The sequence below is a fragment of the Triticum urartu genome, chromosome 7A (assembly GCF_056163025.1).
Source record: "Triticum urartu cultivar PI428250 chromosome 7A, HENAU_Tu73, whole genome shotgun sequence".
Taxonomy (NCBI): Eukaryota; Viridiplantae; Streptophyta; class Magnoliopsida; order Poales; family Poaceae; genus Triticum; species Triticum urartu.
Window position 1 is genome coordinate 488,770,645 of NC_141879.1, and position 16,877 is coordinate 488,787,521.

The 16,877-nt window shown below is 43.4% G+C and overlaps 1 protein-coding gene across 1 annotated transcript; it reads right to left on the reverse strand.

Moving 5' to 3' along the window:
• Positions 1-3,230: 3,230 nt before the first annotated feature.
• Positions 3,231-6,694, reverse strand: LOC125521506 (uncharacterized). The gene is made up of 4 exons (XM_087535260.1): positions 6,017-6,694; positions 5,858-5,914; positions 4,804-4,916; positions 3,231-3,489 (listed from the first exon to the last, which is right to left on the reverse strand). The coding sequence occupies exons 1-4, from the start codon at positions 6,117-6,119 to the stop codon at positions 3,406-3,408; spliced, it is 357 nt and encodes a 118-aa protein (XP_087391386.1). The 5' UTR covers positions 6,120-6,694; the 3' UTR covers positions 3,231-3,405.
• Positions 6,695-16,877: the final 10,183 nt, after the last annotated feature.

The window sequence follows — 16,877 nt, forward strand, 5'->3', positions numbered from 1 at the left end:
CAGAGCTCGCCGGAGTTCGCTGGTGCGATCGAAGGGGCTTGGGTGGTTGTGGGGCCTCGCTGAACGAAGAAAACTCGACGCGGGTTGGGGTTGGGGTGGGGGTGGGGGTGGGGGTGGCGGAGGAACAAAGGCGGTGGGGGCCGGTGGTCCGACCGGCGGCCCGTGCGGTGTTCTGTATGGGAAGAATCAGAGACGAGGAAGAAGAAGGGTTAGGAGACGTAGGATCTTCATCCAACTGCCTGAAATGGTCGAGAGACAGCTAGGAGTTGCATTCTTAATGCGTTCTGGTTCATCATGTGTGGGCACTGCGCAACCAACATTTTATTATCCAAAATCTGCTTGCTCTTCTTTACCATGTTCCTCTTCCGTTCTTCTTTAATATGTACTCTCTCCGTTCCTAAATACAAGTCTTTGTATAGATTCCACCATGGACTACATATGGAGCAAAATGAGTGAATCTACACTCTAAAATGTACCTGGATACATCTGTATGTGATCCATAGTGGAAATCTCTACCAAGACTTATATTTGGAACGGAGGGAGTATGATAGTAGTACAGTATGTTCCTTGTACTAAAGATGAGCAGGGACATTTGTAGTGTAGAGGTCTATACGGTCAGTTGTGATGGACACTTTGAGCCACTTTGATTCGTAGGATCTTGTAAACATACGAATAGGATTTGTAGTGGCCTGCCCACTTGAATCCTATAAGAATAGCAAGGAAATGCGGGGAGTTGTGTCGCCTTTGAGAGTTACATTGATATTAACAGTACCGCACCTTCACTTGAAGAGAGCTGGTATCCGAAGCCATTCTAGCCGTACCGGCAATACTAGCACATATATTCCAGCAAGTTCCACTTTGCTGATTTTACTCTGATGCTTAAGGTTTTCTCGTTATATCTACACTATGATCTGTGTAGCTGCCTTGTGTCGCACTAGCAGCAGTCCACTCTTGAAGCTAAACACTGCAATGACTTACAAAATTGGCACCAAGGCATTGAGTGCCATTCTGGATGCAATGAAACTCACACGCTCCTCACCTGTTGATTCTTCTTCAGAATATGATCTTAATGACTATTCTAACCTCGAGGAGTCAAAGGTAGATGGCCTGTCCTGTTCACCCATCAAGGTGCCTGTTCTAATTTGGCAAGGTTTTATTGATTGCGCGTATCTTGCATATGTTGTCTTGCATAGGTTTACTCATCATATATGTCGAGATGCCATGCCCATCCATTATCAATACATATTCCATCTGTCATCATACCATGTTTTTCCACTCAAATGTTGTTCTTGTGCATCAGACATCAAAAAGGAAGAGGGTGATTGCCGAACCTGAAGGAGCACCAGCAAAGTCCTTGAAAAACGTGGTGGTGCCGGAGAAATCACTGGCCACTTATATTGGCTGTACAACCAGTGACACAAAACGTAGGACCGACTCCAGCAGACTGTACCCATACTTCACTGGCCACACCACTAGCCCCACCACACAGGACCTGCACTCCAGCAAAAGGTATACCGATTTCATTTGCCATCGCACCAGCTGTACCACAGAAAAATCCCACTCCGGCAAAAAGTACATCAAGTCCACCGGCCGAAGACCTATCCCAACTGCAAAGACGGCCAATTCCTGCAGATTGGAACCCCATTCCATTTATTCCCAATTTAAAAGACAATGTTTTCAATGTTGTTAGGGACTACGTGCATATATTCCCATCATGGGAAGATTATTGTGAAGACAAACACCATTTTCACATCTTCCTGTCCAACTTACGTGTAAGTGCTATTATTCATGGCTATTATTTTCCTGTTTTCTGCTGATTGAACACATCAATGATTTACATTACATTGTTGTAACTAGGCGAGGGTCAATCTGGATAGTCATGACAAGCAAAGCTTGCTTGTGCTTTTCATGGAAGCATTAAAGTAGTATCGGTGTTACCTAAGGAAATCACACTTTGATGGCAAGTCTATAAACGAATTTCCGGTGAAGTCTCCTGTGCTAAATTTAGAAGACATTGAATGGGAAAACCTTGTTATGCACTGGCCTCGTTCCCAGGATGAGGTATTGTCTATGAAATCACATGACAATTTGAACTTCTACTTTTCCGCATGTGCCTTACGAATCTTTTTTGCAGGAAATCTGCTCGAAGAAGAATTCCGGTTTGACAAGAACGACAGGATATCGCAAATATGTTGCCCGCTGCTTTGCTCTTGTTAGTACCTGTTGTCCTGTATCACTGTACTTGCATACATACCTCGTTCATTATGTGACAGCAGTATGCATGATAGCTTGCTTATCAATTGTTTGCTCCAAATTATCTGATCTGTATGAATGGTTACATTAGTGTAGAATATATCCAATGTCAATGTTTTTTAGCTCTGCATTGTTCTTGTAAGTACATGTTGTCCTTTATCAGTGTACTTATAATGACAGGTAGTTGTTCATGTACCATCACTCTGCAGCTTATTTTCCTTTGCCCTCCATTTTCTACACATCAGATCTATATTTACTCTTACCATAAGGTTGGTACTGAAGAAGTTTAGCTGTGCATTGCTCTTGGCTATACCTTTTGCATGTATCGCTGCACTTACATTTATAGCTACTTGGTTATGTAGCATAACTCTTCATCTTATCTTAAATATTCTCCATTTTTTGTATATTATCACATCTATATTTACTCTTAACAAAATGTAGAATAAAGGCAATGCTTTTGAAGAAGATTCTGTGGTTAACTTCTTGAATTGCAACCCCATCAGCATGGACAAAGCCTTTATAGAGCCTGTCTTCACCAATAATGTAAGTTTGTCCATCTCAAGCCTTCAAACTTTGTTGTATATATTTGGTTAGGCATGACAGCAACAGCTATTTATTTTTGGTGTTTGCATCAAATTGCTTTTTTAAAGTTTATTATATGTAGTTCATAAACAAAAGTTCATCCTTTCTCAATTTAAGTTTTCAGTTGTACAACCAAGTTCCTATTTCATACCATGTAAATTAAACTATACAGAGCAAGTGATCTTCTTTTGCACTGCATGTATGCTTCTGTTCTTCATCTGTAATCAAGTGGTGTGGTGAACCTACCCACTACAGCACAATGTCATATTTTTTCAGGCTTTTTCTTTCCTGGGCCTTGGCCTTTCCACATTCATTTATTTTCGTTTCATTTTTTACCCAAAATATTTGTCCAATATAATTTGATCCTTGGCCTTTTAAGGTCCAACTCCAGCCCATTTAACGAACATTTTCAAACCAGTTTGAATAACAATATGAATCACCACCAATTAGCTGAATATTACAGAAATATCTCAAAACTCACATTCTACAAATTTCCATCACATCCGTACTTTATACAGATCCAAGCAACCTAGAAATACTCTAGAACAGGAAAAGAATAAATAGAACTATCTAGTGCTTCACAACAAGAAAACATGTAGTCTGCTTCTTCAAGTACTGCTTCTTCCTTAGCAATGACAGGCTGATGCAAAACATCTGGGCATTCAAAAGAGAACAAAAAGTATGTCACTGATATAATAAATATTACACGAATACTTTTAAAATAAAAACTAAAAGTACATGAGATGGAAACAATTAATTTGAGATGGAAAGTTAGCCAACAGAATTTATATAGAAGTTCTTTTTGCAATACAATTATCTTATGTACATATGAATGACACCCAAGTAATTTGAGATGGAAACAAGTACATCTAGCAATCTAACATGTATAGTGGCACCAGCAAAAGAGCAAGACACGGAAGAATTTTAGCTTTACATAATGTTTACAAGAACAGGACCCTGATACAGGATTTAGCTTGTCCTCAACACTGTTAACAAGGTACTGAAAGTAGCTATGTGCATCAGCCTCACCAAGTCTTATCATGAATTGGTTGCTTTTAAAAACTATACTATATTTCTGGACAGCAAACTAAATAGACGGCTGCTCTCAAACCGTACATCCAAACAAAGCAAATAAGTACTCTACGGAAACCTTAGAACATGCTTTACAACTCATATGTAGAGGCCAACTTGAAATTATGAGCATAATGAACTCGTTTTTTAGTTAGAAGCTCGCTGTCCAAACCTGTCAGGTAGTGCAGTTTTTTAACTGAACCAAATTCAGTTTACACAGAGCTAAGGAACTACTTCAAAAACTGAGGTAAGTAAGGAAAACTACTTCAAAAACAGAGGTGCTAACTATGTTTACACAGAAAAACTGTACTATATTTCTGGACAGCAAACTAAAATAGACGGCTGCTCTCAAACCGTACATCCAAACGAAGCAAATAAGTACTCTACGGAAACCTTAGAACATGCATTGCAACTCATATGTAGAGGTCAACTTGAAATTATGAGCATAACGAACTCGTTTTTCAGTTAGAAGCTCGCTGCCCAAAACTGTCAGAAAAGCGTATACATATATTCAGACCAATTGGTAAAGCGTATAAAATGAAATTTCTGCCGATTCAGTAAAGCGTATAAATAGATTCAGACCAATTGGTAAAATGAAATCTACTCCATGAGATTTAGTCAACTTTAGGGAGCGTCGCAGATTCAGACCAATATTTGCAAGCATGTAAATACTGGTTCAACACTAGGGAGTACTGACTTTTGGTGGCAGCAAGAAAGCAACTCAATTTGGCAAGCAGTGCAATGCCAAGTGAATTTAGTCAGACATGCAAGTGAATTTAGAGTAGTAGCACTAGGGACTAGGAACTGACAGCAGTAGCACTAGATTCAATCAAGTGAAAGTGAATTTAGAGCAGCAGCAAAATCAGGGAATGTGAGAGAGGTAGAGGGAGGCTCAACCATGAATTGCTGCTGCCCCATGGTTGGGTATGTAATTGTCGCCGCTCCTCCTTGTGGATGCCGAGGTTGGAGACGCCGGATCCGTGCGGGCATCCACCTCCCATCCGCACCAGCTGAAGCAAACCATAGCAGATGAACATCATTTAAACAGCAATGAACATCATTCAGATGCTTTAGAAGCATAACAGAGTGAACATCATTCGCATGCTATTCAGTACGATATCTCAGATTTTTCAACTAAGCAAAACATGCATACTATAACACTTCAGTACGAATGTAAGTAATGTCTCTTCCATCATCATCTTCTTGCGTAACAACAAACGAGAGGATGCACACATTTTAGTATCACCAATCAGTCTGGTTATCTGCTAACATACAAATAACCAGACACATCTTTACTGATAAACATGACATAGCTGTCAGCCATGTGGAAAAGACAAGTTTATGATGTTACATGCCGATTACAGAGGAGTATTTTCGTGGAACCTGAGCCTAGAGAAGAGAATAAAGGATAAGCAGTGGTTCTATAGCAGCCTGGAATATGTGGACGCATATGCATACTGAACAAATGGTACAAGCAGTAGGGGACAAAACATCGCAATGGGTCATGCTATCGCCAGGCTTAAATTGTATCCTCATTAGATACTTTGATGTTGATGGTTCCTGATAAGTATGCGCAACCTTGTACCGAGCGACAAATTAATGAGATGCTTGATGTCGATGGTTTATACAACCTTGCACCCATCGACAAATTAATGAGACACTTGATCTTGATGGTTGCTACACAACCTTGTGCCTATCAGCAAAATTTTGGTACTGTAGAGTATGACTAGCTATCTACGACGGAGCCGAGGGAACGGTTGCACGGGTCGATTCCTCGATTGCGGTGTCCCTAGAGATCCCAAACGGCTATCCTTTGTAGGACACGTTTCCAAATTCTGAAGGCAGTAGGAACCATAGCAAAACGATTTTATTTACTTGGAAGTGGCTTTGTATGTTCAGTTAGCATAGAAAATAACATTTGCGTAACACTTCAGTATGAATGTAATCTCACCAGTCAGTCTGGAACTGCAGGAATCTTGGCATGCACACATTTTAGCAAGCGTCTTCCCTGCGATGGAAACAGCACCGACGAGAGATGTCAAACACAAGCCTCACGAAAATTTAGAACAGCAAGGGACGAGTACCGGACAACAGCAGGAAGAAACCACACCTGAGATGTAAGGCTGCAAAACACCGGCACCGCGGACGCCCGTCCATCCAGCCAGCCAGCCTCCGGCAATGGCGGCACGCGAGGTCACCAACCACGTATGCATGCCCAAGATGAATGTAATCAGTCTAGCTCCCGCCGTACATGAGAGGAGATGGAAGACTTGGCAAGGACGGCGTACATACCTTGGGCATCTAGGTCCCGCCGGAGATGCACCGTTGTCGACGACCACCGCAGTAGAAATCTCCGGTGTGGTCCGGTGTGCCGCACCAGACCGAGAGCAGGCGGTGGATCCCGATGCGGCCGGCCTCCATCACGCAGGTGGGTGCGGATCCGGCACCGCCGTCGCCAGAACTGGTGCGCCCCATCTATCCATCCATAGGTGGGCGTGGGTGGGTGGATCCATGGAAAAGGGGGTTTCCATGGGTGGATGGACGAGATGAGGAGGGAGGTCGGCCGGAGGTGGGGATGGGGCCGGAGACGGGGAGACGAGGTCGCCGGTGGGGGTGGGGATCGGCGGCGGCGGTGGAGATTGGAGAGGAATCGGGGGTGGGGAAGAGGAGCAGTTTGCGGGCAGCTTTGCGGGGCTCCACTCGTGAATCTGGGCATGGGCTCGATCTTGGGTCAGCCTCGACCTTGTCTACGGTGAGGGTCGTCGACGGTGGCGGTGGGGGTGGGGTTGGGGGCGGCTGTGGGGCGAGAGGGGGAGAGTGGATCGGGGGAGAGGAGTGGATCGGGGAAGTTAGGTTTGGGTGAGAGGGTGAGGGGGTGAGGGCTGCCGTTGGATCCAGAAGCATCCAACGGTGGTTGAGGCATGATCCGCGTGATATGCCTATGAACCAATCAGAACGCACTAAACAACTTGCAGATTTTTTAACCATATAAATTGGTCATGATTGATTACATACAAATTTTTCATTTCATTTTTCAATGCTCAAAATGAGTTTTTTTGTGAAAGACCTATCAAATATTTGTTCAAATGATGCCATATTTTGCACAAGTTTACATCTTAAATTGGCAAACAACATTGACAAAGGGAGTTTTTATTTCTTTTGCATGAAAAAACAATTTTCCATTTTTTGAGTGCTCAAAATAAGTTTTTTTGTGAAGAACCTACCAAATATTTTTTGTAAAATTTTACCAAATCAATTTTCTAAAATACTAGGCCATATTTAATGAACAATTGACCAAATGGTTAGGTGTTAAAAGTTTTGATCCACCTCTGGTGAAAAAGACAAATTTCCGCCGTTTTAGGTGGAAGCGGGGCAAATTTGAACTGTGGCTGCCTCATAATTTGCTATTTATTTTTTTCCAAAATTTATTTCTAGGTACAAAAGTATCTATTTAATCAGAGAAACATCAAAAGTTTTCCAAGATTCAACCACTAGCTAGGAACGGTCAAGCCCGTCGTTTTGATCACATTTTGAAACGAGCATAAAAAATTCAAAAAAATTGAAAAAATTGGAAAACCTTCGCATTGTGTCATTATATGTGGCCAAGTTCCTAGGAAAAATAACAAACTTGTAATACGGCAATTATTTTAAAAAAGTGTTCTCAGAAACAAGCTATCACGTGTGGAGATCAATGGCTTTCAAGTCAAATGATCAATCTTATGGCCACATTCATGGCATAGTTTGTTCAAATGATCTCATATTGTGCACAAGGGTGCATATTGGAATGGCAAACAATGTTGCCTAAGCAAGTTTTCATTTTCTTTGGACGAAAAAACTATTTTCCATTTTTCGAGTGCCCAAAGGGAGGTTTTTTTGTGAAGGACCTCCCAAATAATTATTGCAAAATTGGACCAAATCAATTTTCTAAAATACTAGGCCATGTTTAATGCATAATTGACAAAATGGTTGGGTGCCAAAAGTTTTTATCCACCTCTGGTGAAAAAGACAAATTTGTGCCGATTCAGTAGGAAGCAGGACAAATATGAACTGCAGCTGCCTCATAGTTTGCTCTTTATTTTTTCAAAAAATCATTTCTAGGTACATAAGTATCTATTTAATCAGAGAAACACCAAAAAAATTCCAAGATTCAACCACCAGCTAGGAACGGTCATTCCCGCCGTTTTGACCGCATTTTGAAACGGGCATAAAAAATTCAAAAAAAATCAAAAAATTGGGAAACCTTCGCATTGTCTCATTATATGTGACCAAGTTTCCAGGGAAAATAATAAACTTGTAATACGGTAATTATTTTAGAAAAGTGTTCTCATAAATGAGCTATCATGTGTGAAGATTCATGGATTTCAACCCAAACGCTCAATCTCATGGTCACATTCATGGCATAGTTTGTTCAAATGATCTCATATTGTGCACAAGGGTGCATCTTGGAATTCCAACCAATGTTGCCAAAGGGAGTTTTCATTTTCTTTGCACGGAAAATTCATTTTCCATTTTTCGAGTACCCGAAATGAGGTTTTTTTGTGAAGGACCTACCATATATTTGTTGCAAAATTGTACCAAATCATTTTTATAAAATATTAGGACATATTTAATGCACAATTGACAAAATGGTTGGGTGTCAAAAGTTTTGATCCACCTCTGGTGAAAAAGACAAATTCGCGCCGATTCAGTTGGAAGCGGGTCAAATTTGAACTGCAGCTGCCTCATAGTTTGCTATTTATTTTTTCCAAAAATCATTTCTAGGTACGTAAGTATCTATTTAATCAGAGAAACATCAAAAGTTCTCCAAGATTCAACCACTAGCTAGGAACGGTCAACCCCGCCGTTTTGACCGCATTTTGAAACGGGCATAAAAAATTCAAAAAAAATCAAAAAATTGGAAAACCTTCGCATTGTGTCATCATATGTGACCAACCAGGAAAAATAATAAACTTGTAATACGGTAATTATTTTAAAAAAGTGTTCACAGAAATGAGCTATCAAGTGTGAAGATTCATGGCTTTCAAGCCAAATGATCAATCTTATGGCCACATTCATGGCATAGTTTGTTCAAATGATCTCATATTATGCACAAGGGTGCATATTGGAATGGCAAACAAGGTTGCCTAAGGAAGTTTTCATTTTCTTTGGACGAAAAAACCATTTTCCATTTTCTGAGTGCCTGAAATGAGTTTTTTTTGTGAAGGACCTACCATATATTTGTTGCAAAATTGGACCTAATCAATTTTATAAAATACTAGGCCATATTTAATGCACAATTGACAAAATGGTTGGGTGTCAAATTTTTTGATCCACCTCTGGTGAAAAAGACAAATTCCCGTCGATTTAGTTGGAAGCGGGTCAAATTTGAACTGCAGCTGCCTCATAGTTTGCTCTTTATTTTTTCCAAAAATCATTTCTAGGTAAATAGGTATCTATTTAATCAGAAATACATGGTTTGATGGCGAGACATCGAGGTTTGGACGGTGGCCGAGGGCCCCAACTCTAGAGCGCGTAAGCTCGCATGCCCGCCGCGTGGTCACCACGTGCCCGTGGCGTTGCCATGTGTTCTGGGCAGCCTAGGAATGTCTAGTGGGTTGGTCACTCCCCAGGTAAGTGCTAGGAAGAAAATCACAACATAAGATTCTCACGAGGAGACCGATCGATGCTCAAACATGAATAAGCAGCCAAGTGTTTGATTTGCGGTACGGGAAATGCACATGGCTAATGGGCGTGAGTTTTGTCTGAGGATGATCAGTTACTAAGAAGACCGTCTTCACAAATTTTCACCTCAAAAGGAGGAGCCTAGGTGGTACTTGCTTTACAAAGTACCACACTGGACATAAATACGAATATTGAAGCTGGGCTCACAATAATGAATGGATTGAGTTGGCATTTGGTGGAGGATGGTTATTTGGGCGCAGGAAAGCACTGTAGAAAATGGATACCATTTGGACATGCCAAAGTGGTACTTCCTTCACAAACTGTTGTTCTGAACAGAATAGGAAAATGAATATTTTTGAATTATTTTTGAACTAGGAAAGGAAGGTTTTTACATATTTGACGAAGATATGACCCAAAGAATTTATGAGATTTTTTTGGGAATTTTGGGAATGACAGAAATATAGGTTGCTTCACAACCTAGGGCAAAAACTGCCACATGGACATGACACATGGGCAAAACTGATCAGATGGCGCCTAGTCATCGCAACCCACCACAATTTACAAGGCTATGACCATCTATATTGGTCGTTAACAACTAGAAATAAGGTAGCGGACTAGCGTTGTTTGCTTTATGACCATTTCGTGTAAGGAAATTATGACCTTTCTGACCAAAATGGTCGCAATGGTTTAGGGTTTGGAGCCCCCCAGACAGCTTTTGACCAATTGGTCTAAAATGGTCATAAATTTATGACCAATTCTTGGAGGGTCACTGACAGAAGGTCATAAGTTAACATATTTCTTGTAGTGAATGTCATATCATTCTACTATTATTTAAACCGTCTCTTTATTTGCCAATCTAAAATGGTATAAATTGACAGCACACTAACCATTGATACTTATGAGTTCTTGATCTGTAATCCAGTGGTGTCGTGAAGCTGCCAACTCCTTCACAATGTCATTTCGTTCCAGGACTTGACCTGAACAATACCATACTGTGTTACTGCAAATTTAAACTGTGTCACTTTATTCGTTAGTAAGAAATGTGATGAATGGTCAGCACTAATACTTTTATGTGCAAAACCTGTCATCTGTCTGCTTGTTTATCTTTCAAAGTGAGGAAGATATAAGTGTTGAACAAGGGCAGTCTCATCATCTTGCTCAGCTGCTTTCGCTGCAGCTCCCCAGCAGGGCTAACCTTTCTTGAACTCTATTGAAGTGTTGTCGGTTTTGTATATTATTTTGTCGGCGTGTTTATTTGCACTGGTGGTGATCTTTGATGCCCAGTGTATGTAATCTGTTGTCTGCTTGTGCTTTATTATCATAGTGGCGAACTTTGATGCCCAGTGGATGTAATATGCCGTAATTTCTTTATTGTATAGTGTAGGTTTTTTCTTATTCACGTTGCTGCAGTTATTTTACTATATATATATCATGTCTTCGCAGTAAACCGGCCAAATCGTAAAATTACGGTACATAATCGGGCCGTCATGCAATCACGATGTAGGTTGGGCCTGAAACGCGCCGATCAGCTCACGGGCCGGCAGCAGCCCGAAATGAACTCCGGCCCATGATTGTGCGAATCAAATCACGGGCTTTTAACATGCCCAAAAATTGTCTCGGTCCTTGTTTGGCCCAATCAGATATCGGCTGCGAGCAGGCTGGATGCAAACCGGGCAGTAGTTAGGCCCAACTATATGATGGGCTTTTAACAAGCTGAAATTAATATAGGGCTGAAATGTTAAACGGGCCCTTAACAGGCCAAAACTAATATCAGGCCGAATTACTAAGTGGGCCTTTAGCAAGTGGGCCCGAAAGCATAGTGTCTAGTTGATGGGCCGAATCTGATATGGGCCATAATTAGGCCCAAAACCACTTGAAGGGCCGGACCTGATCTGGGCCGTAATTTGGCCCAGAACATGGTAGGCTTTTAGCGGGCCGGATCTCATATGGGCCACTATTAGGCCCCGAGCGTGGCAGGCCATTAAAAGACCGTATCAAATATGGGCCGGCATTTGGCCCAAAACATGGCAGCCAGTTAACGGGCCGGCCTACTAGGGTCCTCAAAATATTGTGGGCCTACAGCTGGGCTGACCCATTAATGTCGGTGAAATCTCGTGGGCCTTTAGCTGGGCCGGCCCATTATGATCCGCAAGAATTTTGTGGGCCTTTACCTGGGCTGGCCTATTATGGCACACAAAAATCTTGTGGGCCTTTACCTAGGTCGGCCCATTATGGCCCGCGAAATCTTGTGGGTCTTTAGCTGGGCCAACCCATTATGGTCCGCAAAATCTCGTGGGCCTTTAGCTGGGCCGGCCCATTATGGTCCGCAAAATCTTGTGGGCCTTTAGTTGGGCCGGCTCATTTAAACTTGTTGGGCCATGCTACGTGTCGACGTATCATAGGCGCCTTCTGTCTAGTGAGTGGATGACATCTGTCCCGTCGATGAGCCGACACGTGTTTCCTCTAGCCAATGATGATTTTACACGTGGAAAATCCCCATTGGTCGGGGCTGTTAACGGGTTATCGGATCCAAAACCCGACCCGATAGCTTAACGACGTTCCGTTACGGTGGATGCCATGTGTCGGTCACCCTTGACGAAAGCACTTCTGTGATGCGCGATTTATTGTCATGGAAGTGGACACTTCCATGATGATAATTTTGGTAATGTCATGGAACACTTCTACGACAGCACAGGTATGACTATCTTGAATCTGTCATAAATTTGTCATGGATGTACATGCATGACAAAAAAAGCGACCTACTGTGACAAACACGTATCATCACGGAAGTGTATTTTTTTTGTAGTGCTCTCGCCGGATCTGGGGGTCGGAATAACTTGTCCTTGAGCAGGAAGCCGGTGGTGGATCTCTGCAGTCAGATATCTGGCTGCCCGAAGTTTTGTAATATCCTCCTCTGTAACAGAGGAAGCCACCCATCGACCTTGAGAGCTGGATCCGAACATGATGGGAAGGCTGAAAGCAATGGAGTCGAACCTTGGGTGGTGGAACTCGGGGTTAGGAAGGCTGAGGAGAAGTTTGGCATAAAAAGACGGCCCTTGGTTCTTTATAAAGGTCTCCGGTATTGGACGCCTCCTCCTAAAGCCTAAGAACCAGCCTATTCCTAAGGAATCTTCCCCACATGATGGTTTGGTTACCCACGTCCGTATTGATGAAAATCCCGCAATAAGGGGACACGATCCCTGCTTCGACAAGACGTGCCAGTAAAAACCACGCCCCCAAAACGTGGAATGGCGGGACAGGAAACGGTTCGAAATAAAGGCCGAGAGGGCGTGACATCACATTATTAAAGTTGCCAGGAGATCAGATTCATGGAAGTGTTGTACCCTCTACAGTTGTGCGTTGTAGATCCGAACACGTTCGTTTCGTCCGAAGACTATTCGAGGGTTCGGAAGGAGGAACCCGCCTTGCAATGCCGAAGACAACACTACGCGCCAGATACCTTGTCATTGAAGCCAGGTTCAGGGGCTACTAAGGGAGTCCTGGACTAAGGGGTCCTCGGGCGTCCGACCTGTTTATGGGCCGAACTGATGGGCTGTGAAGATATGAAGACCGAAGACGGTGCCCGTGTTCGGATGGGACTCTCCTTGGCGTGGAAGGCAAGCTGGGCAAACAACTATGAAGATTCCATATTATGGAACCGACTCTATGTAACCCTAGATCCCCTGGTGTCTATATAAACCGAAGGACTTAGTCCGGACAGGGGATACTCAATACCGTAGTCATACAAGCTAGACTTCTAGGGTTTAGCCATTACGATCTCGTGGTAGGTCAACTCTTGTAATACTCATATCCATCAATATCAATCAAGCAGGATGTAGGGTGTTACCTCCATCAAGAGGGCCCGAACCTGGGTAAAACTCCGTGTCCCCTGTCTCCTGTTACCATCAACCTTAGACGCATAGTTCGGGACCCCCTACCCGAGATCCGCTGGTTTTGACACCGACAACCATTCCTTAGGAAGAGCATACGCCGGACTATATCCGGGGACCTCGCCGGCCATGCATCGACCAATCCGGCCCCTGACCCTGCCATAAGGACTAGGGTTGATACGGGTAAAAAGCCGGATTGCCATTTCCATGAGGATTCATATAATGTATATGTCACCAATTCCGAAGTGGAGAGCGCAATGAATCATCGACGGTGGAAAGAGGCCATGCGCGACCCAAGTTTCACCGAAGAGGCATTCAATGCCCTCAGTTCTGCGGATGCATATATCCAAGCTGCTCGGGATGGACTTGTCGGAGCCACTCACCAGCTTTCAAAGGATATGCAGGTAAGAACTATGTATAGATTCAATAATCATGTGCCAGTAGTCCCCGAGACTTGAAGCAATTATCCCAACTGATTTAAGGGTCGTTTATATTATCAGGTACTCACGGCGAAAAATAACACGATGTCCAAGGAGCTTGAAGAATGTCGGACCAAGCTAACTGTTGTCACCACTGAACTGGAAAATTTGAAGAAATCCAAGAAGGCACCGGATGGTAAGCACAACAGTGTCCGGAAAATATGGTTCTGTCCTAACAATGATTTTTGAATACTCATTGTTTTGTTTACAGCAGCAGAATCAGCAGATCAGCTGGAGGAGAGGCTAAAGGCTGCTCAGGCGGACAAACAACGTGCCGAAGGGCAAGAAGCCGCCAGTCAACGTGTATTAACACGGACCATTAATGAGAAGAATAAACTACACGATGCCAACATCAAGCAAGTCGGAGAGCTAAAGGACGTAAGAGCCCAACTGTCAGATGCCTTGAAGGAGAACAGAAAGCTGAAAGGCGGCATATTTAGTATGTCCTTGAACCTAACTTTCATAAGATCCCCTGATGGGAAGTTTTATGAGATTTGGTCCTGTAGGTTTGTTAACTGGGCGGCCCGAGGGAGATGTGTCCAGATTTCAAGGCGACTTGCTGCAAGAGCCATCCAAAGTGCACGAGCGAGCTCGGAAAGCAATGAGGAACATGGATAAGGATTTACAGCCATCCGATTCTCCTCCAGGAATGATGGGGGAGCTCGCGAATATATTCAAGGGAGCTCGTCTTCGTTTTGAGCTATGGAAGGCAGCAGCATGTCGAGAAGGTGCACGAGAAGCCGGGGCCATGGTGAAAACACGATATACCGGACTTGACAGACAAGAAATTCCGGTTAGCCTGGTGTACTACCAAGTAAAGATAGCCGCCAAATTCTCACAACAGGAATGTAAACTAGACAGCCTGATAGATGGCATAGATAAAGAGTAGGCGTGTGATTTCATGTAACAAGACACTTTATCATCAACTTATGTCCGACCGAATTGTAAAAGATTGTCATGGCAGACCTTCCGCTTTGACCTCCGAAACCCAAGGGTTGGAGTGTTTCCGAAAACTATACTTGTGGGAAACACCAAGTATGTTCGGAAACTAGGCAATCCGGCCATAGTGCTTGAATAGACAAACTATATTCGGGGAGTTATGTTATATTACTTTTTAACGTAAGAAACATCTTCCAAAGAGAATAGTTCTGTTAAGGGTTCCTCTCCATGGGTCAGCATGCATTATGTATGCATGCCTAAGCCGTGATGCGAAAGAATAACATGAGTCTTTGTATTCTGATAGTTTATATTGCAACGAAGGTAGTTCGTTGTTTGTCCGCCGACCAATTATTCCCTTAAGAATGCTAGCTTTCGACTTCACCCGTCTGAGGTACATGTCCAGATGACCTAGTTGTAACAATCGCAGAGGTGCTCCCTTTATACCCTAGCCGAACAAGCGGGAACATAGGGCATAAGCACAGGAGCCAGGCAACCCATCTTGGCAAAAACTTAAGTCATAGAGGTGCATATAATGGCGAGGACAGGACACATATGAGAAAACAACACATATATGTGATGAGCTTTATGCTCAAAATAATAATAAGCTTCTATTGAGAGAAGCCCCCAGTTATGGTGGGGGATGTACATTTAAGGATGTATACCCCTCAAGTGTGCGGCTTACCTGAACACACGCTAGAAATCGTGTAAAACAAAAATAAAAAAGGAAAAAACTGAAAAGGGGGGAAAAAGGGAACGAACAAAGGTATGTGTCCGGACTTAGGCGTAGAATCTTCGGAGCCTAGCAATGTTCCATGGGTTCAGCTCTAAGCGATTATCCGATGCATTGTGATGGCGATAGGCTCCTCCGGTGAGAACTTCATCTATAATGAATGGACCCTCCCATTTGGGCTTGAGCTTGTCCTTTTTCTTCTCTGGTAGGCATAGAACGAGTTCACTGACATTTTAAGTCTTTGCTCGCACTTGTTTGCTTTGGTATCTTCGAGCTTGTTGTTGGTAGAATGCGGAACAAGCCTTTGCGACATCGCGCTCCTCCTCCAGGCCATCTAAGTCGTCCTGCCGATCGAGCTTGGCCTCTCTCTCTCCTCATACATGCGCACTCGAGGTGAATCATGGATAATATCGCAGGGCAAGACAGCCTCTGCGTCGTACACCATGAATAATGGTGTGTATCTGATGGTGCGATTGGGCGTGGTCTGCAGCCCCTAGAGTATGGAGCCGAGCTCCTTGACCCAGTGCTTATCTGACTCCTTTAGGGATCGCACTAGCCTGGGTTTGATGCCGCTCATTATTAGGCCATTGGCCCGTTCAACTTGACCGTTCGTTTGGGCGTAATCGAGTTTAATACCTAGATTAGCACACCAATTTTTGACCTCATCGGCTATGAAATTAGAGCCATTATCCGTGATAACGCTATGTAGGACACCATAATGGTGTACAACGCCGGAGATAAAATCTATCACTGGTCTGGCTTCAGCCGTTTTTACTGGTTTAGCCTCTATCCACTTAGTGAATTTATCCACCATAACCGGTAAATATTTCTTCTTATGGCTTCCCCCTTTAAGGGGTCCGACCATGTCTAGCCCCCAGACCGCGAAAGGCCAGGTAATAGGGATTGTTCTTAGGGCTGTGGGTGGCATATGGCTTTGATTGGCAAAGAGCTAGCACCTGACACAAATGCTGCACAAGGGCCTGTGCATCTGCTCGGGACTTGGACCAAAAGCAACCTATATGGAAGGCCTTGCTTACGAGGGACTGAACTGCAGCGTGATGGCCACCGAGGCCAGCATGTATTTCGGCCAAGAGCTGCCGCCCCTCCAGTAGTGCTTTTCTTGTAGAGTTCTCCTTCATGAATTTTGTAGGCTTTGGAGCGTCGAACTATGTGGCGGGCCTCGTTCTAGTCATCAGGGAGCTCCTGCCTATTAAAGTAGGCTAGGAAAGGTTTGGTCCATGGAGTGATTACCTCCATGATTACATTGGCGGA

What these genes read in the sequence shown, in the direction of transcription:
- LOC125521506 (XM_087535260.1), bottom strand. Translation starts at nt 6,119, where the DNA reads ATGCATACGTGGTTGGTGACCTCGCGTGCCGCCATTGCCGGAGGCTGG. An exon ending in TTTGCAGCCTTACATCTCAG is followed by an intron (nt 5,915 to 6,016) that starts GTGTGGTTTCTT and finishes TTTCCATCGCAG; the next exon opens with GGAAGACGCTTGCTAAAATG. An exon ending in CTGCAGTTCCAGACTGACTG is followed by an intron (nt 4,917 to 5,857) that starts GTGAGATTACAT and finishes GGTTTGCTTCAG; the next exon opens with CTGGTGCGGATGGGAGGTGG.